Genomic DNA, 24,134 nt, shown 5'->3' with positions numbered 1-24,134 from the left:
TGGGGAGAAAGCTGCCAATCAGCAGTGGGTGGGCAGAACTAGTCACAGCTCATGAATCTATAGAAGTCAATGGATAACATTTATCATTGTTCTACATCAGTTTTCTGGCAAATAAGAGGCGCAAATACAGAAAAAAAAAGTGACATTAGGAATTTGCATCGCTCACACCACAAAAAGTGGATGAGGCATAGTGGAAGGGACGGGGCTTTCCGCAATCCAACAGTCACTATCATTTATGACAAAACAGTCGTAAATTGCAGAAACCTATGCCAGAAAATAGAAGAAAAATGTTTCAGTATCTGGTTTTAATTCGTTCAAATATAAAAAAATATAGGTGATACATAAGCCACTGTGGATTTGTCTGTTACATACAGAGGTCATTGCTCATTTTGCTTTGCGTTGAGTTTTTCATGCCTTAGGCCCCCACTGCACTGTCCGTGATTACAGGCACGGTGGGCGACGCCGGACAGCCACCCGCATTTGTGACCCATGCTCCCCTATAAAGTATGGGAGCACGGGCAGTAAAAAGCAATATATACGGGAAGGTGTCTGCACCGCAGAAACTTTCTGTAAAAAATAGGACATGCCCCATTTTTTTTATTTGACGGACCGAGCTTCCATACTTTATAATGGGAGCACAGCCCGCAAATGAAGAGGATTATCAGCAGCGGTCCGTGCCCGTAATCACGTACCGTGATTATGGGCATGGTCTCGTGCATGGGGCCTTATGTGAATAAGGTTTTTTGTAAATCCCCATTTACTTGAATTGTATTGTACTAGGTTGTAGATCTTTGATGCAACAAATACACCACATCTGAATGTGGCCTAAATGCCCCATTTGAGATTTTTTTTTCGACCATGGGAAAAATAAATTCATATGTGGTTTTTATGTGCAGAAATGCTATTCAGCGGAGGAATGAGCTATTCCCGTTTAACAAACGATCCGTTTACCCCTTTTCATTTAACAGCGAAGAATCGGTTGAGGCAATATTCAAACAAATGTTATGAGAACAGGTTGAAAAACCATACACAAATACAAGGAACTAGCAAATAGTTTGTTTATTTTGTTGATCCACAGTGAATGGATAGGTTTGAATTACAATGAAAGGGAAATTGACAAAAACTTGAAAAAAAAATTTTTTTTTCATATGTCTGAGATGTAACATTTCATTTGCTGGCAATAGGATTGGTCCATATGGAAGGCATACATACAGACCATGTCAGGGTGAGAGTGTGTGTGTGTGTGTGTGTGTGTGTGTGTGTGTGTGTGTGTGTGTGTGTGTGTGTGTGTGTGTGTGTGTGTGTGTGTGTGTGTGTGTGTGTGTGTTCAACTTAAAAGGCTATGTACACCTTCATTACTATCTCGATTACTATTACCCGCTCTCAGTACAGCTGAACTGGCGGAATTCGCTAAAGTTAGAATGATACAGTTTCTATGTATACAGGATACATAGAAGCTGTATCTGAAAGAGTAAAAACGATTTAAAAAAAAAAAAAAAAAAAGTGGATTGAAAAGTTGCTTAAAGGGGTTATCTAGATTTTTAAAACGGATGGCCTATCCTTAGGACAGGCCATCAATATAAGATCAGTGGAGGGTCAAGCTCTTGACACCGCCGATCAGCTGTTTGAAGGGGCCTGGCGCTCGTACAAGCGCTGAAGTCTCATCGTTTACATGGCTTTTCTTTTCATTTGTACGTGCACGCATTGTTCACTTGAATGGCATGGTGGTGCAATACCTTGCACATTCGCTAGAGTAACGGTACTTTCCAGTACAAACAAAAAGGAAAACCATGTAAGCAATGAAGAGCGCAGTCCTTTCAAACGGCAGATAGGTGGGGATGCCGAGAGTCTGACTCCCACTAAACTAACATGGATGGCCGATCCTAAGGATAGGCCATTAATTTTAAAAACTAAGAACCACTTTTTAAATAAAATTAATGTATTTTCTGTTTTGTTTTTTTAAAGACAAAACAAACATTTGCTTACAAAAGGTGTACATAGCCTTTAAATAATCCGTGGGAGAAGAAAATGCTATGTATATTATTACCTCCTATCGCACTACTATTTATTGGTAGCCTATTTTGGGCAAAATGGGTTCACTGTGGTATTGTATAAGCAAACAGCATTTTGGTCTAAATGAACAATTTAAAAAATTAAAAATATGTACACATTCACAATTTTATAAAATAACAAAAAAAAAAAAAAAAACCTACTGCATTAACCTTTGATAAAAGAGCCAGCGAAGTACAACTGGATGTGACACACTAAACGCAGTAAGAAAATTGAAAGCATCAGTCTCACTTTGCAAAAATCCTATTCCAATGCCCACACCCTCAGCCAAAAGAGGAGGCTTTAATGTTATTTAACATTCTGAAAATATTATGTAACAGGAGGAAAAAAACCAGAAAAACACACTAAAACAATGGAAATGCAAGACCATATTTAAAGGAGGAGGCTGGGACTGTTTCTTCTCGATTGTTCACCAGACAGGAAAGCAGCTCCATGTACATTTGCATTAAGCGTGCAAAAGTGATTGTCGTCTCTGCTCTGTCCGTTTCCAGGGCAGAGGCAGACGACATGTAGCCAGAGAGCAGTGCACTCCTTGTGGTTGTAGACCTTTATGTAAACCGAATGTCTGTGAGCGCCACCAACACGATGTGTTATTAAGCCATTGAGTTTCCTGCCTCTGCCCTGAAAATAGGGCAGGAGTAAAGGTGGCTACAGGTAAGGCACACTTAACACAAGAGTGCACATAGCCTTAATGGTTCACCGCTAGTCTTTAAAAGGTCATCTCTGGTCACACTACTAGGTACTCAATGGTACGAGGACTGGGACTGTTCCATACTTGCTGTTGACAGTTTTTAAGTCCCTGTGCAACCAATGACCTCATGTAGAATGAAATCAGGGTTTCTGAAGATCTTGCATACAGCCATGTAAAAATAATAAACAAGTCTCTTTTTTTCAATGCAGAAACAAATGCTTTAGTTCTATCTTGGATGAACAATGGAAATTCTCAATGTAAAAAAAAAAAAAAAAAAAAATCCCCAAAAAAAAAAATCATTCTTTTGCTGAAGTTTTTCTTGATGTTGAAGATGGAGCCACATTAATAATCCTGAAAGAAGAAAACGTGATTGAATCCCAATTTCATGAATTTTATAAAAACACAAAACATCATCTTACCAAAAACCTGCACTCAAAGAGTGAGTGAGAACAAGTCATGCTGCTGTATTCCACATTATGGAGTATAAATCAGAGCAAACATATCATAGGTCCTTGTTTTGTGTATGGATAGATTTTGGGGGCAGGCGTAATAAATCTTTTTATAGGGTATATTAGGATTCATAGAATAGGCAGGTCAGCACAAAGCATACGGTCATATGAGAGACTTGATCTAGAATGTATATCTTATAATAAAGAAATTCAGATGAACATCCATTTTATTTGACTTGATACTTACTGATCTCGGCTTCTTGTTAAGCTTGAGGTCAATCCTACAGCAAAGAAACACAAATTAAAAAATAATGAGTAAAAGGGACTTCTCAGTAAGAACATTCACATATGCCATTTCAAGTTTAACTATCAGGATGCCATTTGTGATTTTGCAAATCCAGCTGTATGGTACAAAAAAACCAAAAAAGTACAAAAAACAAAAGTTAAAAGCAAAAAAAGGACTTTAATATCCTGCTATTATGAAGGGACAGTCACAAAACATAACTTTACTTAACGTATTCAGTATAAGCTGGCATTTGAAAGTCTGCCCACTACTTCTGGAGACCCTAAGAAGCCACTTACACATGAGCAAGGAAGCGCAGGCATCACTCTGTGCTTGATGGGGAGATATTGAGACTGAAAATAGAGTAGATAGTCTTCAACATACAGAAAATATAGAATTAAAGTCATACGGACAGATTTCACGAGGGAAAGAAATATGCTTGAAGTTACTTTTTGTGACAGTGTCCCATTATATATATTAGAGGGTAAATATAAGCATGTGCCGCATTATATTTCGTAAAATATTTGCTCAACGTTTAACAAGTGAAAACATTTGTATATTGCATCTCTTATCTCTCTCTAAGCCATGGTGTAGGAGAGATTAGATATACTGTACTGTAGTAACAACTTAACTTGCACACAATTTGCCAGTTCACCTATTATAAAGTGAATGTGTAGACTATCATTTAGGAAGACCACATTGATAATCGGTCAATTGTTAGTGTAGGTGAATGTTGGTGTGTGGTTTCTATTAGTAAGTAATGCCACTGTCCCCCCTGCCACATGGCCCCTATTACAGTGCCAACCACAGTGCCTTATAACGGAGCACGCATGATTGGATATATGGAGCTATATGTGCTACCTGAATTATGTTGTACTGGAACACTTCGTACTCACTATTATATGGATAATGTAGCTACTATGGAAATAATTTGCCATTCTTTATAAATTCATCATCTTGTACCAGTGGTCACCAAAAACCCTTGTTTTAGGAGTTACAGTTTGTGTTGGTGGAGTGCAAATATTCACTACAAACATTCAAATTAAATGGGACAGAAGACTAGCCAGTTTAGAGGCTATGTAAACGTCTGAAAGGAATTTTTTTTTACTAAACAGGTCAGTCAGTGTAATTAGTGTAACATTCTAAATAGTTTTCATTAAAAATGTGTTTTAACTTTTTGAGATACAGCTGCTCTGTATTCTCTATACACAGCAGCTGTATCTTTCGCTGTGACGTGAATCTGTCAATCCCGCGGACCTGACTGGTTCAGTGTCAGGGGGTCGTGTTTGTCTCTGACACACAGGATCCACCTGTAATCTATCACATCTAAGTTATGAACTAAGATGTGATAGATTACAGGTGGATGATGCGTGTCAGAGACATGCATGACCCCCTGACACTGAACCAGTCATTGCCCCGGACCGGACGGGAACAGGATATAGCGCTAGATATAACTGCTCTGTATAGAGAATACAGAACAGCTGTATCTCAAAAAGTAAAATTATTTTTTAATAAAAACTATTTCGAAAATTGCACTAATCACACTGTGTGACCTGTTTATTAAAAAAATAAAATAATTGCCTTTTAAATGTTTACATAGCGTTCAAGTTTCCCAAACCAACCTAAAGTACCTCAAATCAATTCCAAAGCAACATTCAAGCATGCTTTTAAAGACAGTACAAGCAAATAATAAAACAAACATACAGTTGACATTATCTAAACAGAAGCAGTTGTACAGACTGAAGAATCGCACTTACTCGAAGTCATAATCATACATGCCTGATGGACTGGGGGGAAGCATTAAAAGAGAAAAGAAAGCAATCGGAATTAATGCACCCATAAGCGGAATGGTGCGATAGCACATAACAAAATGCTAACCAGAAGAAAAATTTATCAAATGTGCTGGATTAGGAGAAAGCAGAACATAAAGCACAGATCTGGGTTAATATTTTAGGGAAAAGATTGAACCTTTAACATGTTTGCTTACAGACAATTAACACAATTTTACATAAAATACAACTACTGTTTAGAGGTAAACAGCCTTTAAAAGACTAAGGTTTAGCAAGTTCCGTTCTGTAGTACTCCTGTACATATTGTTTGAAATCCTGAATGTAAAGGGTGCACACAGGGCGCTGAGACGGTGTAAAAGTGCACAGAGTCTCTGTCCTGGAAGCCGCAGGGAATTCAGCTCGAAAAACTGCAACAAATTGTGACGTTTTTCGGGCGGAATCTCTGCTGTGGATATAGTGCTAGAAAAGAGTCCAGTAAGTTAATACTTACCCTGTTAGTTGTCATAGAGACGCATCCCTCTGCTCAGAGTTGAACCCAGAACAGAGGATCGCGTCGCAAACATATAAAACTTGTTATTTTTAAAGTTAAAAAAAAAGCTTTTTTTGCCTGATTTATGTTTTTTGCGGCGGAATCACAGCTATTACGCCACAAAACATTTGCCTATTTGTTGAGAGTTGTACCTCAACCCTCAACAGAAGGGCAGCAATTCCGCAGCATAAATGAACATGAGGATTAAAAAAAACACCACAGGTCAATTTACAAACGGTTTCTCGGCTGATTTTTTCCCGCTATGTGTGGATGAGATTTGTTCAAATCTCATCCGCTCTGCTGCTACTATAATAAGCTGCAGATTTTTCCACAACTAAATCAGTTGTGGAAAATGTGCAGTGTTTATGCTGTGTGTGTCCCAACCCTAAGTCCGGGTTCACACGGGACGGATAGGCTGCATAAAAGCAGGCAGCATATTCGTCCTGTGCGCCGCAGGGAATTCCGGGAGAAAAACCGCAAACTGTGGTGCATTTTTGACCCGGAATATCCACTGTGGAAATCTGGAGCACTTAGCCGGCCTGCTAGGAGACCGATGCAGCGGCGGTCATCTGGGATGACGAGTCATCCCAGGAGGCCGGCCTTCTGACGTCACCCAGGCCAGCCTCCTGGGATGAGGTTTCATCCCAGATGACCGCTACAGCCAATCACAGGCTGTAACGGCGGTCATTTGGGATGAAACGTCATCCAAGGAGGCCACGCTGGAGAAAGGAACACAGACTTCTCAGTAAGTATCAAGCTTTTTTTTTTTCTGAGTTGCGTTTTTTGCGGTGGGATTGCTGCAAACCCGCGAGGAAAAAACACAACTGCTATTTGTTATGGGATTTAGCTCCCCATTGAATTCAATAGGGAATTCCCGCAACAAATAAGCAGCGATTACACAAATACAATTGGCTGTATAAGATGCTGTGGAATAAATTTCTGCACCGCAGTTCAATTTCCGAGCATTTTTTCCCGCTCAGTATTTACACAGCTTGTGGATGAGATTTGTTCAATCTCATCCACTTTGCTGCCACTGTATTCTGCTGCGTTTTTCCGTCCGCAATTCCGGGTGGAAAAAAACACAGCAATTCCGCAACATGTGGACAAGCCCTTATAGTAGATATAGAAGCAGTGGCTTTATAATAGAGGAGAGAAGTGGGCAGAAAACTAATATCTGGCAGCTTTCCTGCAGACACAGGATGTTTTACAACCGTTACACCATTGCCAGATTACAGGTTGCCATTAGTAGTGGTCTTTTTACTCTTTAGGGGTATAGTACAACATTGGATCTTCCTGCCTCTGTCCTGCTATAAGAGAATTGCTTCCTATGAAATTCCATACTATAGAAGCATATATTTAATAAAGGTGAACCCAAGTTATGAACCCATGAACTGTTTTATATTTTCTGGTGCACAGAAAATGTCCTTACTAAACATTCCATACTTTCTGGTTAATAACACTTAAAAGTTATGGCTCTTAAACCATACATTGGAACTAGTCAAGTTTATGGCTCTGTTCACACTGTTGCCAGATTAATTTTTCAAATGACCACCGGCAAATCCCAATGAACTACATTAACTATAATGGAGTTCAAGTATTTTTGATTGCAACAGATTGCAATATTCTTATCACAAATGCTGGAAACACCAATGGAACCCCCTTAGGCCTCATGCACACGACCGTAGCCATGTGCACGGCAGTGATTTTCATGCTGGCCGGCCGCGGAATGTCACCCGAGAGCCGCCCGCAAATCGCAGGCCATGCACATCCATTATTTTCTATGAGCCTGGACCGCAGAATACGGCCATAATAAGACATGTCCGTTTTTTCTGCGGTCCAGGCTCCTGGGCCACGCACAGACTGTGGAAACCACAGACGTGTGCATGGGCCCTTAGAAATGAATGGGGCTGCAATTCTCCCGTGGATTTTCAGGGGAATTGCTGCTGCAAAAGCAAGTTTGTGTACATGGGGCCTTACCGCAAGTGGGAACAGGGCCTTAAGCAAGACTATCAGTCTGTAAAAAAAAAAAAAAGTGTGGTTATTTTTTTTTTTTTTTATAAATCCCAATAACAATCATTCTCTACTGAATTGCAGTGCTAGGGTTTAAAAATAAACCAAATTTGATATCAAACCACCAGTATTAGGCTTCGTTCACACCTGTGTTCGGTTTTTCTCATTGTTCTTCTCCTATGACGGAGCAGAACAATGGAAAACAGAAGCGCCGGATCTGTCGCATGCCGTAAACCAACGGAACCCCTTTGACTTTAATGGGTTGTGTCGAGTTTCCTTCAGTGTCCATCGATTTGCAGTACGAAATAGCGCTATTTTGTCTTGCATTTTTCACAGCTTCTGCAATGGAGGGTCCTAACACCCTCTGACACAAGTGTGAACACAGCCTTACACAACTTAAAGGGGTTTTAACAGTTAAGTAAAAAAAATATATATTTACTGTATCATGAAAACTTAAGCAAGTTTCTCACGCAATTGCATGACTGATTACAAGAGAAAGCTCTGATGCACCTTGAGCCATACAACTTTGTTTCCCTTCCTCACTTTTTTCAAAATTTCTATTTGCTGTCAGGGAATGGAAACAAAGTTGTATGGCTCAAGGTGCATCAGAGCCTTCTCTTGTAATAAGTCATGCAATTGTGTGAGTTGGACATTATCAGGATTTCAGCATCTGGAAGTAATGAAAAATGTCTAGCAGCTAGCAGAGCTTTGGCTGTTCCATGAAACAATTTGTATTTGTCAAGCAAAAACGACATTAGCAAAACGTTGTATGACACAAACCAGTGGTTCGTACCAAAGAGTTTGTGTATCTGTATTTATAATGGCATCCTTTTTAAGTTCCGTGTAAGGCCTCATGCACACGGCCGTGACCTTAATCACGGACCGCGGGCACGGCCAGCCGCAGGCCACATTTTCAGGCCGTGGTCCCATACTAAGTATGGGAGCACAGCTCGTAAAATACTAAAAGTATGACATGCTCCATAATTCCCGGAACGGACACCTATCCGTATCGATAAGGAAAGGTGTCCGCGGCCAATAGAACCGGACGGGCCCGTAATTGCGGACCATATTACGGAGGTTTTTTACGGACACTCTACCATGTCTACAGGCTAGTTGCACAGAATTCCCTTATAAAAAAAACAAAAAATTTTATTTACATGTATTAGATTTTATATCAAGGCTACATTCTAAAACCGAGGTCCCAGGCCCTCAGAATAGTCTTTAGTGCCAATCTTTCTCCTACCATAAGCTATTAATCTGGAAATTGAATAAAACACTTATTCAAACGCCACAGCAATAGAAAACATATTTAAAAGTCACATATAAAACAAAGTGAATAGCTTAGAATTTTGGATCAACATGGATTCCAGTTTCATTTCCTATTAATGTCCAACTCAACTGAGCAATTCAACTGCAAAAGGAGAAATGTGAAAGATAGCATTCGTAGACAACAAACGCTCATAGGCTAAATTCACATGAGCGTGGGGAAACTGACATTTTTCACATCCGAGGTGCCCCCGTGCAGGTCCCGTTTTTACAGATCCCCATAGACTTGAGCCTATGGAGGGATTCGTGAAAACGAAAGATAAAAGGACAGGTTCTATTTTTCAACAGACCCTTCACACGGTCAGTTGAAACAACGGCCATGTGAACAGCTCCATTGAAATACATGTGTCCGTGTGACGGCCATTGCTTTAACGGCCATCACAAGGACGTATTCAACGCTCATGTGAATAAGGCCTTACACAGGGGCTCTCGACTCTGGGCACATAGAGAGGGTTGCCGAGAAAAGGGACCCCTCTATGACATCCATATGCCCTTATATGGCATATAGACAGGGGTTGTTGTCCATAGAAAACCCCTTTAAGCATTTAAGAAATATGGCATACTATGTGTAATCTTTATGAAACAGGCCTAATAGAGCTTGGGCAGTCCTAATCTATTCATATCATGTCACCATTGTGTCTTAAGGAACAGCAAGGGCAAGCGCATTAAATGAACAGATACGGACTGCCCAAGCACCATTTCCCAGCAATAAAGCATCATATTTAAAAATCAACTGGGATTACTTTTTTGTGCAATTCTTAAGGCTGTCTGCTAAATTCACCACACAAGTGTTTACATTTGAACATTAAAGTAACAATTCTTTGGCCGACCTGTGCCTATTTTTATTCTTGCGTTTCTTATGACTGCTGTGATGCCCTCCTGAGTTGGTCGACGAAGCTGCTTTCTGAGGTTTGACACCGGAAAGAGATCCATCTAGATCTTCTGCGTCATCTTGGCTGGGTTCATTTTCCTGATTCTGAAAGTCTGGTGAGTTGTCACTCTCTGTTCCACTGCCTGGTTCTCCTGTAATATAGGATAGCAAGTATAAAATGTTGGCAGGTTATTAGAAATACTTCAATTCTAGGCGTCTCTAAGGCCATGTTCACACAGGGCGTATCCACCCTGGAACCCGCAGGCAATTTCGGCCAACAAACCTCACCAAATTGTGGTGCAATTTTTCGGGCGGGATGTCCACTGAGAAAAACGTTTGTTTTTTTTAAAAAACCACTAAAAAAAATAAAATACAAAAACCACACGTTATACTTACCTCGGTCTCAGTTGTCATGGCGACAAGTCACTTGGCTGTCCGTGCAATTCCTTCAGGGATGATGATGCAGCCCATGTGACCGCTGCAGCCTGTGATTGGCTGCAAGCAGTCACATGGGATGAAACGTCATCCCAGGAGGCCGGACAACAAAAGAAAGCGTCGCTATGAATACGCCCAAGTGGTAAGTATAAACCTTTTTAATAATTTTAACCCCTTCCCGTCATTTGACGTATGGCTACGTTGTAGCCGGGTAGGGGAAGCAGGTGCATATGATGCAGGTGTCGGCTGTATGTTACAGCCGACACTTCACAGTAACGAGCGGGATCGAGCTCGATCAACCAGTTAAATGCCAAGGTCAATGGCGACCGCGGCATTAAATCGTTAGAAAGAGGGGGGCGACCCCCTCTAGCAGCTCATCGCCCCGCCCCCCGCAATTCAATCGCTGGGTGGCAATGGTTGCTTTGGCAGCCTAATGAAGGCCCCCAGGTCTGCCATCTTTGTGCTCCTATTAAGCCCTGCCTCAGGCAGGGCTTAATAGAAGCCTGTCAGAAAGACGATATACTGCAATACCTTACTATTGCAGTATATAGTGCCAACGATCGCTGGTTGAAGTCCCCTACGGGGACTAATAAAAAAAAAAAGTAAAGATTAGTACAATAAAGTTTTTTTTTTATAGGTAAAAAAAAAAAATAATTATTAAAAGTTCCAAAAAAAAAAAAAAAAAAAAAAAAAAGAAAAATTTTCCCCCTAGAGAATTGTAATAAAGAAAATAAACATAATTGTTATCGCCGCATCCGTAAAAGTCTGAACTATTACAATACATCATTATTTAACTCGCACACTGTAAAAAAGGAATTTAAAAATGCCAGAATCTCAATTTTTTGGTCACCTCAACGCCCACAAAAAAATGGAATAAGAAGTGATCAAAACCTCGCATGTACCCCAAAATGGTAGCATTAAAAACGACAGCTGATCCCGCAAAAAATAACCGCTCATACCACTTCACCAACGGGGAAAAAAAAATTAAAAAAATTATGGCTCTACGACAAAATTTTTTAACTTTTTTCTATGTAAAAGTAGTAAAATATAGAAAAAAAACGATATATATTTGGTATAGCTGTAATCCTATTGACCCGCAGAATATAGTTAACATGTTGTTTTAATTGCACAGTTAATTCCAAAAAACCGAAGCGCAAAAACAATGAAGGAATCACTGTTTTCTCCATTTTCTACCCCACAAATAATGGTTTTCCCGTTTCCTAGCACATTTCACGGACGTGAAACATGTTCGTGTAAATAAGGCCGAAAAGTAGAAGAGGGCTTTTGCTGAAAAGATCCTATAAACTATAGATAGAGTTTATATCAACTTACGTTTATCAATCATTTGATCTTGTACTCCAGCCAATGCACTTACTGCCTAAAAAAGTAAAAAAATAAAAAAGTGATTTAACATTGTGTACAAAAGGTTTTGAAAGACATTACTCTCTATAAGTGTATAAAGGCAGTTTTGATAATTTTTCGGAAAAACAGGAGGCTATTCTAAACAAGAGATCAAGTTCTTTATATTGTATTGAGCCAATCAATGGTCCACTATATAAACTGACCGCATTAACACCTCTACCCATAATAATGGCGATAAAATGGAGAAATATCTTAAAAGATAACATCAATATCACAGACCTCTTTAAATCAGAGATCAGGAAAAAAAAGAAGACACATTGTATATTTCCCCATGGTAAATTACCCTATATGGACAAAAGTATTGGGACACATCATTGAATTCAGATGTTTCATTCGGGCCCATTGTCACAGGTGTATAAAATCAAGCACCTATGTAGCCATGCAGTCGCCTTTACAGACATTTGTGAAAGAATGAGTCGCTCTAAAGAGCTCACTGAATTAGAGCGTGGTACTGTAATAGGATGCCACTGTTGTAACAAGTCAGTTCAGGAAACTTCTTCCCTCCTAGATATTTTATACAATAAACTGTGTTATTATAAGGTGAAAGCGTTTAGGAACCATAGTAACTCAGCCACGAAGTAGCAGACCATATAAAGTTACAGAGCGGGGTCGCCGAGTGCGGAGGCGCATAGTGAATACAAGTTACCAACGCTATTCTGACTCTACAGAGTTACAAAACCTCCCCTGGCATTAACATCCGCTCAAAAACTGTGCGCCGGGAGCTTCTTGGCATGTTTTTCCATGGCCAAACAACTGCATGCAAGCCTTACGTTGCTAAATATTGGATGGAGTGGTGTAAAGCATGCCGCCACTGGACTCTGGAGCAGTGGAAACGTATTCTACCTGGCTTCAAACCCATCAAACACACCTTTAAGATGAGCTAAAATTGAGATTGTGAGCAAGACCCTCTCGTCCAACATCAGTGACCTCACAAATGCTCTTCTGGATGAATGGGCAGCAATTCCCCCAGACACACTACAAAATATTGCAGAAAACCTTCCCAGAAGAGTGGAAGCTGTTTTAGCTGCAAAGAGGGGGACCAACTCCATATTAATGTCTATGCAATTAGAATGGGATGTAAAAAAAAACCTCTGCAGGTGTCCCAATACTTATGTCTATATAATATATCTCGTTACAATTGTTTGTTTTTTTTATTTGAAAAAAACAAACAAAAAAAAAAAACTAACAATTGTGACGATTATGACGTTTTTGTTAAGAAGGTCTACTAGGGAGGAGCAGAAATATATACTCACCGCTGCAGAGGTAACGGATGATTTACTGAATAGTCTTTCTGCTTCTTTGAATTTTCTATTCCTTCTATCATTTTTACTGTTTGAGTTCCTGAAACAACAAGGTGCGTAAAGTCTAAAGATGTAGTGTCCATGTAAAAATAGCATCAATACAAAATGTAATGCTTGCCACACACTTAGCGGAGCAAGAAAACAGAGATAGAAGAGAAGCTCAAAATTGTATCTTTCATAATTTGGGAATAATTGATGGAATAATTGAAACGATAGTAGGCTTTAAAGAAAACCTGTCACCAGGTCCGAACATCCAATTTACACATATTACCTTTGGCCCGCTCTCTCCCTGTTTCCAGCACGGTTTTTCTTTTTGTTCCGCTCCCCTCTTTCCTGAGTAATGATGATCTATACTTTAGGCGCCCAATATGCTAATTCACTGTAGTTAGCCAATGGGGAGCGAAGTACAGTGAATCTCATCTTCATTGCCTCTGACTCTGTCCAATCAGCGCGAGGCAGCTTATGACAAGCCTTGCTCAGCGAGACCGTGCTGGACAAGACTTTTAAGCAGACACATTTGTCATAAGCTGCCTCGCGTTGATTGGACAGTCTATTTTTTTTCTAATGAAACTCAATACACTTTTAAGGATCACGCACATGGCAACGATATACGAGCTGTGCATGGACTGCAATATCGGCCGAACTTGCAAGCACTCTGTGTGCCACAGAAAGCGAAGGGAAAAACTTTTCTGTAATACGACATGTGTGGGGAATGCCACAAGTTTCTCGCTTGGAATTAAGGAGCAAATACCTTTGTGTAAAATCTGAAGCACAAAGAGGTACAGTATGGGGCCATGGAAAATAAATAGGCATCGTATTCAGGATTAGTGTGATTGTTACGCATCTGCTTTTTCAGAGCATTAAGGCTAAGTGCACACAGGGCAGATACGCTGCATAAAAGTACACAGTGTATCCGTCCTGGAAGACGCAGGGGAGTCCGCTTGAAAAACCACACTAAATTGTGGTGCAGATTTTTGGCCGGAATCTACACTGCAGGAATATTAGTTCATATTTACCCATGTTCTCAGTTGTAATAGCAATGAAACCCTCTGCTCTGAATGCAGCCCGGCCTCCTGGGATGACGCTGCACTCCATGTGGCCGCTGCAGGAGTCACATGGAATGAAACGTCATCCCAGGAGGGAATGGAGCAGCAATCGAGTATGTGCTCTGACACTCCATTAAAAGTCTATGGGACTGACGCAGACAGCAGAGTACAGCTTTCGGCAGTCCAAAAGACATTGAATAGAGCGGCAGGGCACATGCTCAACGGCCGCTCCATTCAAGATCCTCCACACTGCAGGGCTGCAGTAAGGAGGAATGTTAAACTCCAGTACCCCCATTCTAGTAATCAGTAGGGGTCCCAGCAGTGGTGGCCCCAGAGATCAGACATTTATCATCTATCCTGTGGTTAGGTGATAAATATCTATTTGGCACAACTCCTTTAAGATCCTTCTAACAGTAACCACTTACTTTTGGTTTGTTAAGTAACGGTCCCAACCTCTGATAATATTTCCATACATCTGTGTATCTTCCAGATAACTTCCTTCAAATGCATAGATCTGGCGTTCTAGATTTGCCAGCGTTTCCTATAAAAAGAGGCAGTAAGGAAAGTTATTTTAACCAGTTAAGAATCTCCATTCCTCACACTTGTCATAGTTCCAAATATTATGCCAGTCTCTATTAGCCTGGGGCAACATGCAAGTGTCTTTGGTAGCTCCCGTTTTGATTTAGATGTGTAGCCCCAACCCAAGAGCAAATGTATAACCTTGAACAGAGAATTTGGCCATGTTCCTTTATGAGAGGGGTGGGCGATTTTGCATAAAAAAAACAAACACACACCTTAATTTTTTTCAATGCTAAGAATGATTTTCGATTATAATCTCTATTTTTTTTTCTTGCTAAATTAATGATAAAACATACCAAGGCCTAGGGCTGGGGGCGATATGGCCTAAAAATAAAATCTCATCAGAATCACCTCATATTGCTAACATGGGATTGCAAACCAGGCAGATTTTGTTGCAGAACCAGCCCCAGACAGACCACAGAACAGACCCCCCCCCTCCAACACAGACCCCAGAGAAGACACTCCCTACTCAATGCAGACCCCAGACCAGCTGTTCACAAAATGAACCACAGAACCTAGAGCAGACACCACCCTCAACATAGACCCCAGGACAGCCCCCCCCTTTAGAGACCCCATAGTAGACACCCCTATCAAGACAGACCCCAGAACCCCACGCAGGACATACCCAAGACCAACCGCTCACAAAATGGACCAGACAGACCCCCCTATTAAGAGACACGAGCCCAGCAATTCAAAAAACTCTAGTGAAGGCACCCCCCTGAGACTCCAGAGAAGACCCCAGAGAATGCCCACACTGAAAGACCCCAGATCTGACAAGCTGTTCACAAAATGGACCACAGACCCTAGTGTAGACACTCCCCCTTCAACAGAGACCCTCAAGAAGGCACCCCCGTATGAAGACAGACCCCAGACCAGCCCATCACAAAATAGACCAAAGACCATAGAGTAGCGTCTCCCCTGCCGCCAACCTGCTGTATGCACCGTAAGGGCTTATTTAGACGAACGTATAATAGGTCCGTGCAACGTGCGTGATTTTCATACGCGTCGCACGGACCTGTGTTAGTCTATGGGGCCGTGCAGACTGTCCGTGAGTTTCACGCAGCTCGTCCGCTGCGTAAAACTCACAAAATGTCCTATATTTGTGCGTTGTTCGCGCATCACACACCCATTGAAGTCAATGGGTGCGTGAAAATCACGCGCAGCACACGGAAGCACTTCCGTGTGACGCGCGTGATTCGCGCAAGAGCAGTAAAATGTATGAATGAAAACAGAAAAGCACCGCGTGCTTTTCTGTTTACAAACAAAGTGTCATAATGATGGCGGCTGCGCGAAAATCACACAGCCACGCATCATACGGGGCCGACACACGGAGCTGTTAAGTACCTTTTGCGCGCAAAACGCCACGTTTTTTTGTGCATGCAAAACACACACGCTCGTGTAAATCCGGCCTAAGAAGCATGAAAGTGGTCACAGGAGCGCAGAGACACGTGACTGCATGAAGTCAGCACCTCCTAGGATTGGCAGATGAGAAGCCACTGCCGTAGGGGGGACAGGGCTTAACACGATCTTGCAATTTTGAAAAAAAAAAAAGTTGGTCTGATCTCATAGTTAACACTGCACCGTAGGCGCCAAACTGAGCTATTGACGCAGATGTGAACAGAGCCTAAGGCTTCGTTCACATTTGCGTTGCATGCTCCATTAGGGGCCGACATCACAGATGCAGTAAAAAAATACAGGACAGAATAGTGCAGCATGCTGCATGATTTTGTCTGGTAAAACTACGGAAACCCTGGGCACCGATGGCGGCCGTCATGCAGCGGATCCAGTGCTGAAGATATTTTTGTTGTTCTCCTATGCCCAAGAAGAGCAACAGAAGCACTGAACACAAATGTGAACGAAGCCTTACATCTATATTTTGCTGTAGATTTCATCCTTTGGATTGGGTGAAATTTGTGGCAAAATTCAGCAACAGTTAGGGAATGCCACAGATGTGAAAATCCACATCGTGCCTGCAATCCGCTGCAAATTTCTGTAAAAGTAGTAAAACATTAAAAAAACTATATAAATTTGGTATCATCGCAGTTGTAATGACCCGCTGAATAAAGTTATGTTATTTATACCACACGGTAAACAGCGTAGATTTAGGACGCAAAAAAAAAAAGTGCCCAAATTGTCTCTTTTATTCCCCCCAAAAAAAAGTGAATTATAGAATTATTTGTACCCTAAAATGGTGCTATACAAAATACAACTTGTCCCGCAAGAGTCCTTATACAGCGACGTTGACGCAAAAAAAAAAAAAAAGTTACAGCTCTTTGAATGCAATGATGGAAAAACAAAAAATACCGACGCGTTTGATTCACAACCATGAATTACGGAAATAGCGTAGCTCGCTGAGCTACGCTGTTTCTGTAAGTCCCATATAACTGAACGGTAGTTACGGAAACAGCCTAGCTCTCATGCTACGCTGCTTCCGTAACTCCCATTCACTACTACGTTGTTTTCTTCTTCGTGATCGGAAATCACACGCTTCAGCCACAATACAGAGCGGCAGAACAGGGTTTAGGGGCCCCCGTTCTAGCGATAGGTGCGGGTCCCAGAGGTGGGACACACATCTGACATTTATGACATATCCAGTGGATATGTCAGAAATGTCTGATGGGAAGAGCCCTTTAAGGCCTAAAATATGCTGGTCACTACGGGGTTAAACAGATGATCGATGAGGGTTGTCGAGAGTCGGACTCCCACCGATCCAATGTTGATGGCATATGTCAATATTTTAGCACTTCCCCATTTCCAGCCGTTATGGTTTATTGAGGTGCACATAAAGCTGGTCTTTTGGCAACCATGATTGTGCAAGTGCCATTTTTGGGGGGAATGCAGCGGAAAAACAAAAAGGTGTTGTTTGGCATAGGTATGCTGGCACCTACCCCCATACCTATGCCAGAGTCGTTTGGAATAAATTGTGTGAATCGACGCATTTGCCGAACATAGAATAAAAATGCTGTGTGAACAGAGCCATAGCCGGCCAACATACTGTATAACAATCATGGTTGCCAAAAGACCAGCTTTATGTTCTTCTCGATAAACTAGAGCTGGAAATGGGGAAATGCTAAAATAATACGGTCTGCAAAGCAACCGACATATAGGCAGTTTAGTTCCCGCGCAAACCGCCCTGAGCTCCGTGCTCAGCCCCCTGCATTTCTCTTTCCCGCCATCCTATATATAGCCCCACACGTCTGATCACGGATATGATAACGTAACGTACGGTGCACAATGCAGCGCAGTCGCTTTGCAACTAGAAAGGGGGCGGAACCGTTTGCTACGTAGGATCTCCCATATGGGCTTATCGATTAACGCTTAGAACAATTGCTATTCACGCACCACATATACGTCACTGAATACACGTAAAAGGAGGGTTAAGCATCTTAGGTACGCTATTTGCGTAACTCGATAGTGAAAATGCAGGGTATTATGAAGGAGATATGAAGGAAAGACGTAAATGAGCCTTTCTTTTGAAATACAGAGAAAGAGAGATGATCGGATTTACCGCTAGCTCTTGTTTCCGCTTCACTAGCTCGGCTAGTTCTCGGCGCGTATCTGGGATCTGAGGCGCTGTGGCCTTGTTATGCATCGCCATGATGGAGTGCGAGGAAGGAGGGACAAGGGGAGGTGGCGGCGACGAGCTAATATATAAGCCTGGCCCACCTTCCATGCTTTACCAAACGCGACTTTTGGGAGTCGGCAGTGTTTAGACGTTTTGTAAGCTATATTAACGTATTGAGATTTTTAAGTATTGCATATGTCATTTTGTGGGCTGTTTGTAGTGTTAGATACCGTTACGCATGATGTGGTGTCCAGACTACGAGCCCCGTGTATGAAAACTAGTAGTCAACTAGTGGAACGATTGCCAATATCAACCAATCAGATCACGTTTTACATTGTCTATCCTGAACTGACCATAATGTAAGCTGGATTCTGATTGGTTGCTCTAGATTTTATACATTGATAGCGTATGTCAGGTGAATTTCACACTGCCTATCGCTGAGGATTTTCAGCTGCACGTATTGGGCTCTGTTCACACTGGCAGCTTTCACTACATTGATGTATTTTGTTGTTTTAGTGAAACAGATTTTTTTTTCCCCTTCATTTTCTTTGTTTTCTAGGGCTTGCTGTAGCGTGCTGTATTTGTTGCGTCGTTTTTTTTTACCACAGAATCACAAAGTTAAGGTCCTGTTCACATCTGCGTCAGGGCATTCCCTTGTTCTGCACCGTCAGAGGAGCAGTACAAGGGAATGACGGACGCACCGTTGCAACCCATTGACTGCACTATTGTTTTCGGTAATTCCTGCCGGATCCGTGACAGAGGCCACTAACGGAGCCTCCAACGCAGATGTGCGCAGCCCATAAGATGTGGTATCTTAACTAGGTTTTCCATAAAAGCAGTTCTAAAAATACTTCTAGAATTGTGACATGGATATCACCGGTTCCCAGCGGACCCCATTGACTTATAATAGGGTCTGTTGGGGTTTTCATTGTCGCCTGATTCACTATTCTTGCCGATAAATCTTATGGAATTGCCAACGGAGCCTCTGTTCACACTGGCATTATGGCTTCTATTTGTACAGAATCCATGATGAATTTGCTCTTGTTGAATATCCTCTATTATTTGTTTTCTCTTTTTACTGTCTAGAATCGTGCAACACACTATGCTACTCTGACCTTCAAAACGGAAATCTAATAGGAAAGAACACATGTGTGAACAGGGCCTACATTCAGACTTTGTGTTCAGCATGTAAGTACAGCATGTTTTTCCTCAGGTCTGACCACATGGAATAGGTCCTAAAATGGAATAGTTATTCCAAGTAAGGCTCTGTTCACATCTGTTCTGTGGCTTCCGATTATAGTAGTTTATGTACGATGGATACCACCAGCGTCTGACAAAACCCATTGACTGAGTTCCATCGTGGTTTTGGCCACATTGATGAAAAGAATAGCGCTATTTTCGTTATATCTGCCAGAAGTTGCAATGGAGGCTCAAAACATAGCCTTGATCACTCATCTTTATTGCTATGCGCATTCTTCTCTTTCGATACACAGTATGCTCCTTTGAATAACTCTGTATTCTCCCCATAGAAGTCAATAAAGCCTTAAAAAAACCTGAATTGCAGCACTAGTGCGGTTTGGCCGTGCTCTGCTGTTTCAGTCAGGGTCATAGATCAGCAGGGCGCATGCTTGACTGTCACTTCAAGCTCCACCTAGGCGCAGTCACGCGGCTGAAGGGATCGGGATCCCCCACTCTAGCAATCGATGATCGTCCCAACAGTTGTACCCACCGATCTAACGTTTAAGGCTGGATTCACACGAGCATGTTCGGTCCGTAATGGACGAAACTTATTTTGGCCGCAAGTCCCGGACCGAACACAGTGCAGGGAGCCGGGCTCCTAGCATCATAGTTATGTACGATGCTAGGAGTCCCTGCCTCTCTGCCGGACAACTGTCCCGTACTGTAATCATGTTTTCAGTACGGGACAGTAGTTGCACGGAGAGGCAGGGACTCCTAGCGTCGTACATAACTATGATGCTAGGAGCCCGGCTTCCTGCCATGTGTTCGGTCCGGGACTTGCGGCCGAAATACGTTGCGTCCATTACGGACGTAATGTGCTCGTGTGAATCCAGCCTAACACTTTTGTCTAGAATACCTGTTTAAAGAAGCCCGTCAGGCAAAACTGTGTCAGGCTGCGTTCACATCTGCGTCAGGGCTCCATTCCGTCGGAACGGAGCACTGACTGACAATCGGAAACCAGAGGTTTCCGTTTCCATCACCATTGATTTCAATGGTGACTGATACAGCGCAAATGGTTTCCGTTTGTCTCCGTTGTGCAGGGGTTTCCGTCGTTTTGACGGAATGAATACCGTAATAGACTAGGCTATTGATTCCGTCAAAACGACGGAACCCCTGCACAACGGAGACAAACGGAAACCATTTGCACTGGATCAGTCAACCTCTGGTTTCCGTTTGTGTCAGTCAGGGCTCTGTCCCGTCGGAACGGAGCCCTGACGCAGATATGAACGCAGCCTTATGCCTAGTGCAGGGCTAAAGGGGGAGATTGACTGAGGGATTCACTTTTTGGTGTTGCAATGCAAGTAAATAGATCCCATGATTTTTTTTCATACTTACTCAAATGTTTATTTTGGCATATTTGGTCACGTTTATCAAGTGTTGTAAGGATGACATTTTACAAAGGAGAAAATTAGATGTTTAATTTGGTGAAAATTGTTAAAAATTTAACAAAATGACACACTTCTTCTTTCTCATGACTAGCAAGTGTACACCAGTATTAAGCTACACAAAAATGCTCCAAATCAATAATAAATTTGGCGCAACCATGCACCCCCAAAATGCAGCTTTTTTAATATTTCATCCCTGTTCACATGAATGGCCTCTTAGCTGTTTCTGTATGTTCTATACAAGTCTATGGAAGAAACAGCCAAGCATCCTTGCTTTGCTATCTTCATCGCTACCCATGAACTTCAATGGAGACGCATGGCAGAATCGTCAGTCCTTTCCTCCCCTTTGCCCTGGTTTTAGAGACGAAATTGGGGACATGATCTGTTGCCCCATTATTGGGACATCAACTAATCACACATTTAAATAGAGACATATCAAAACTTTGGATCGGTGTGGGTCCGATTGCAGTGACCCCGCCGTTGCTGAAACGAACGTGCAGAAGCGCTCAGCTAAGCTCCCTACATCTTTGGCTGTGATCAGCACTCATCGTCGGGCTGAAGGCGGCTCTCGTAGAACGTCTATAAGAGCCGTCTTGAGCTTGACAGTGAGTGCCAATCACAGCCAGAGATATAGGGAGCTTAGCTGAGCGCTTCTGCACGTTCGTTTCAGCAACGGCGGGGTCTCGGCACCAGGACCCCCACCGATCCAAGCTTTTGATATGTCTCTATGACATATCAAAAGTTTGATGAACGTGTAGTTACTTTTTAAGTTATATTCCATGCAGCTTTTATAGCACTTAAAGAGACGGCCAAAGGAGCATTGCTTCTACTGGAAAATACAGTGCCCCATAAGGGTCCCCACACCAAGGGAATGACATCTTTAGTGTAGAGAAACAGTGAAACAAGCACAATATACATACAAGCTACATTATACAATTGTATATTTAGAAAAGAAAAAAAGGCAATAACGCTGTAATTTCTACTTTCCTATGAGTAAGGCCTTATTCACACGAGTGCTGAATATGTCCGTGTGATGACTGTTAAAACAACGGCTGTCACACGGAGGAGGCATGTATTTCAATGGGGACGTTCATACGGCCGTTGTTTCAGCGGACTGTGTGAAGTGTTAAAAAATAGAACCTGTCCTATTATCTTCCGTTTTCACAGATCCCTCCATAGGCTCAAGTCTAAGGGGATCCATAAAAACGGGGCCCGCACGGGGGCACATCGGACGTGAAAAACGTCACACTTTTTACGTCCGAGTTCCCCCACGCTTGTGTGAATCTAGCCTAAAGCAATGACACTTGTTATACCGCAGAAACCTGTTTGAAGAGACCCAGTGTCCAAAAGGGGAACACGCTTCTCATTTTTTAGAAATTTTTTTTTATGGGGAGAATCAGTAGGGGACACTGTCGCTTTTAAACTCAAAGGAGGAAGACTTTGCTTATCAACTACATTGTGAACGGAAACATATAGTAAGTATTGCAGCATATGATCTCTTTTATAACTGGATGTACACTTTAAGGCAAAGTTATGAATTGCTGCCCCATGCTAGGGGCATGGTGACCAACAGATTACTTTGAGACCTAAGCGCAGACCTGGTGGTCACCTTACAGTTATATGGATCTAGCTATGGTTAGGCTCTGTTCACACTGTCAAACTTCAGTTCCTTTTTGACGGTCAGCATAGCATAGCATGCTGCGGTATTGTATCCAGCAGAAAAAAAAAACCTGATGGACCGGTTGTAAATCAATGGAGGGAAAAAATAGTAAATTGGACTTTATTTCATATTTTGTAAATACAGTACAAAACATAGTGACATATGTATGGCACTGCTTGTTTTACACATACAGTTATGTATACAGATTAAAATGAAGCAAAAATTCAATGTTTACAATTTACCCAGATACAATACAAGTTTATAAGCTTCACACACAGCAAGAGGCCTTCAACTCAACCCCATTAAACCAGACATATGACTAAGCTTTGCCATAAACTGCAGCATGAGACTTTCTGCAACTTTCTAATGTACTTACAATAGGATCCATCTTTTCTTGTGGAAAATAGCACAGCATGCAGCACTATTCTTCCCATCAAGTCTGACGGAATCTGCCACGGAGCCACACCGTTAAAGTCATGTGAAATTCAAAGTATAGAGGCTTTGTAAATGCTATTGAAGATATGGGCCAAATATCACATCACCGGGGCGGCCCTCTCCATCCTGTAACCCTGCCTCCTGGCCGATGATGGACAACCTCGTCTGCCCCCAACATCCTCCAAATCTTTAGCCTGAGCGTTCAGTGTATTATTCGGCGTATGTGCAGAATCTAGCCCTCTGGCTTCCCTGATCCAAGGTGACTTCATATTACGTGGCCACGGAAGCGCAGCGCTAGTTCTGATTTTGTCTGTACGTAGGAAGGGGGAGCTGTTAACTGACATTCATGAGAACGCCAGACTCATTTCAAGCAAGAAACACCCAGCGGACGCATTTCTGCTCATTGACATACGGTGCAGGAGAGGTACAGGGGCTCCTTTACACACAATTTGGATTCCTAGGTACATGATTTGTTTTTACTTATAGACTATATACTTTGTTGGGGGGGGGGTTTTCACATGTTTGTAACAGGTTCCCTTTGAGACCAGTAAAATTGTCTGGCCCTATAGAACATTCCAATTCTAGATTGTAATTTCTTATGGTCAGGGATTGTTTGTTCACTTGTTTTGATTACTTGACATTTAGTGGTGCGGAATATGTTGGCACTGTATGAACATTATTAGGTATGGGCATGAAAGAGCTGGGCTACACAGCAGTCTTTACCAGATGGATCCCAGAAGCAGTATAATCCTGGCAGGGACCAGTAACTTGCCTAAAACTGGCCAAAGCCATTTACTCCTAATCCAACCATTACTGCAATTTAAGAGGTTTCCCGAGATTCAGCTGAAATTTAGAAATCACAGACCTTTAGGCCCCATGTACACGAACGTGCTTTAGCGGCCGCAATTCCCCCGAAAATCCACGGGAGAATGGCAGCCTGGTTTTCACGGTCCGTGCATGGCCCGGGAGCCTGGATCAGAGAAAGAACGGACACGCCTTATTACGGCCGTGTTCTGCAGTCCAGGCTCACTGTAAATAATGGCCGCAA

At 42.1% G+C, this 24,134-nt stretch overlaps 2 protein-coding genes across 6 annotated transcripts in view; one reads left to right on the top strand and one right to left on the bottom strand.

The window, feature by feature from the left end:
* Nucleotides 1–1,034: 1,034 nt before the first annotated feature.
* Nucleotides 1,035–18,591, bottom strand: MEAF6 (MYST/Esa1 associated factor 6). 4 transcript variants are annotated; one of them, XR_012881465.1, is made up of 9 exons: nucleotides 18,311–18,591; nucleotides 14,649–14,764; nucleotides 13,130–13,217; nucleotides 11,787–11,832; nucleotides 9,979–10,171; nucleotides 5,251–5,280; nucleotides 3,793–3,846; nucleotides 3,458–3,491; nucleotides 1,035–3,112 (listed from the first exon to the last, which is right to left on the bottom strand). XR_012881465.1 is itself a non-coding variant. In XM_075853258.1 (8 exons), exons 1-8 carry the CDS (start codon nucleotides 18,473–18,475, stop codon nucleotides 3,104–3,106), a joined length of 681 nt encoding a protein of 226 aa, XP_075709373.1. In that variant the 5' UTR covers nucleotides 18,476–18,591; the 3' UTR covers nucleotides 1,035–3,103. The 4 variants fall into 4 exon arrangements, 2 of the variants coding, with proteins under 2 accessions (XP_075709373.1, XP_075709374.1); XR_012881466.1 differs by lacking the exon at nucleotides 5,251–5,280; XM_075853258.1 differs by lacking the exon at nucleotides 3,793–3,846.
* Nucleotides 18,096–24,134, top strand: part of AIRIM (AFG2 interacting ribosome maturation factor) — a 39,671-nt gene continuing 33,632 nt past the window's right edge. The window contains exons 1-2 of one of the 2 annotated variants that reach the window (XM_075853261.1): nucleotides 18,096–18,192; nucleotides 19,454–19,555. In XM_075853261.1, coding sequence (XP_075709376.1) covers nucleotides 19,515–19,555 — 41 coding nt within the window. In that variant the 5' untranslated portion in view covers nucleotides 18,096–18,192; nucleotides 19,454–19,514. Of the gene's footprint in view, nucleotides 18,193–18,242; nucleotides 18,523–19,453; nucleotides 19,556–24,134 lie in introns of those variants that run through there. The other variant, XM_075853260.1, reaches the window with a different exon arrangement.

Source organism: Rhinoderma darwinii, chromosome 2 (assembly GCF_050947455.1).
Source record: "Rhinoderma darwinii isolate aRhiDar2 chromosome 2, aRhiDar2.hap1, whole genome shotgun sequence".
Taxonomy (NCBI): Eukaryota; Metazoa; Chordata; class Amphibia; order Anura; family Rhinodermatidae; genus Rhinoderma; species Rhinoderma darwinii.
This window is presented reverse-complemented; position numbering and strand designations above follow the sequence as displayed.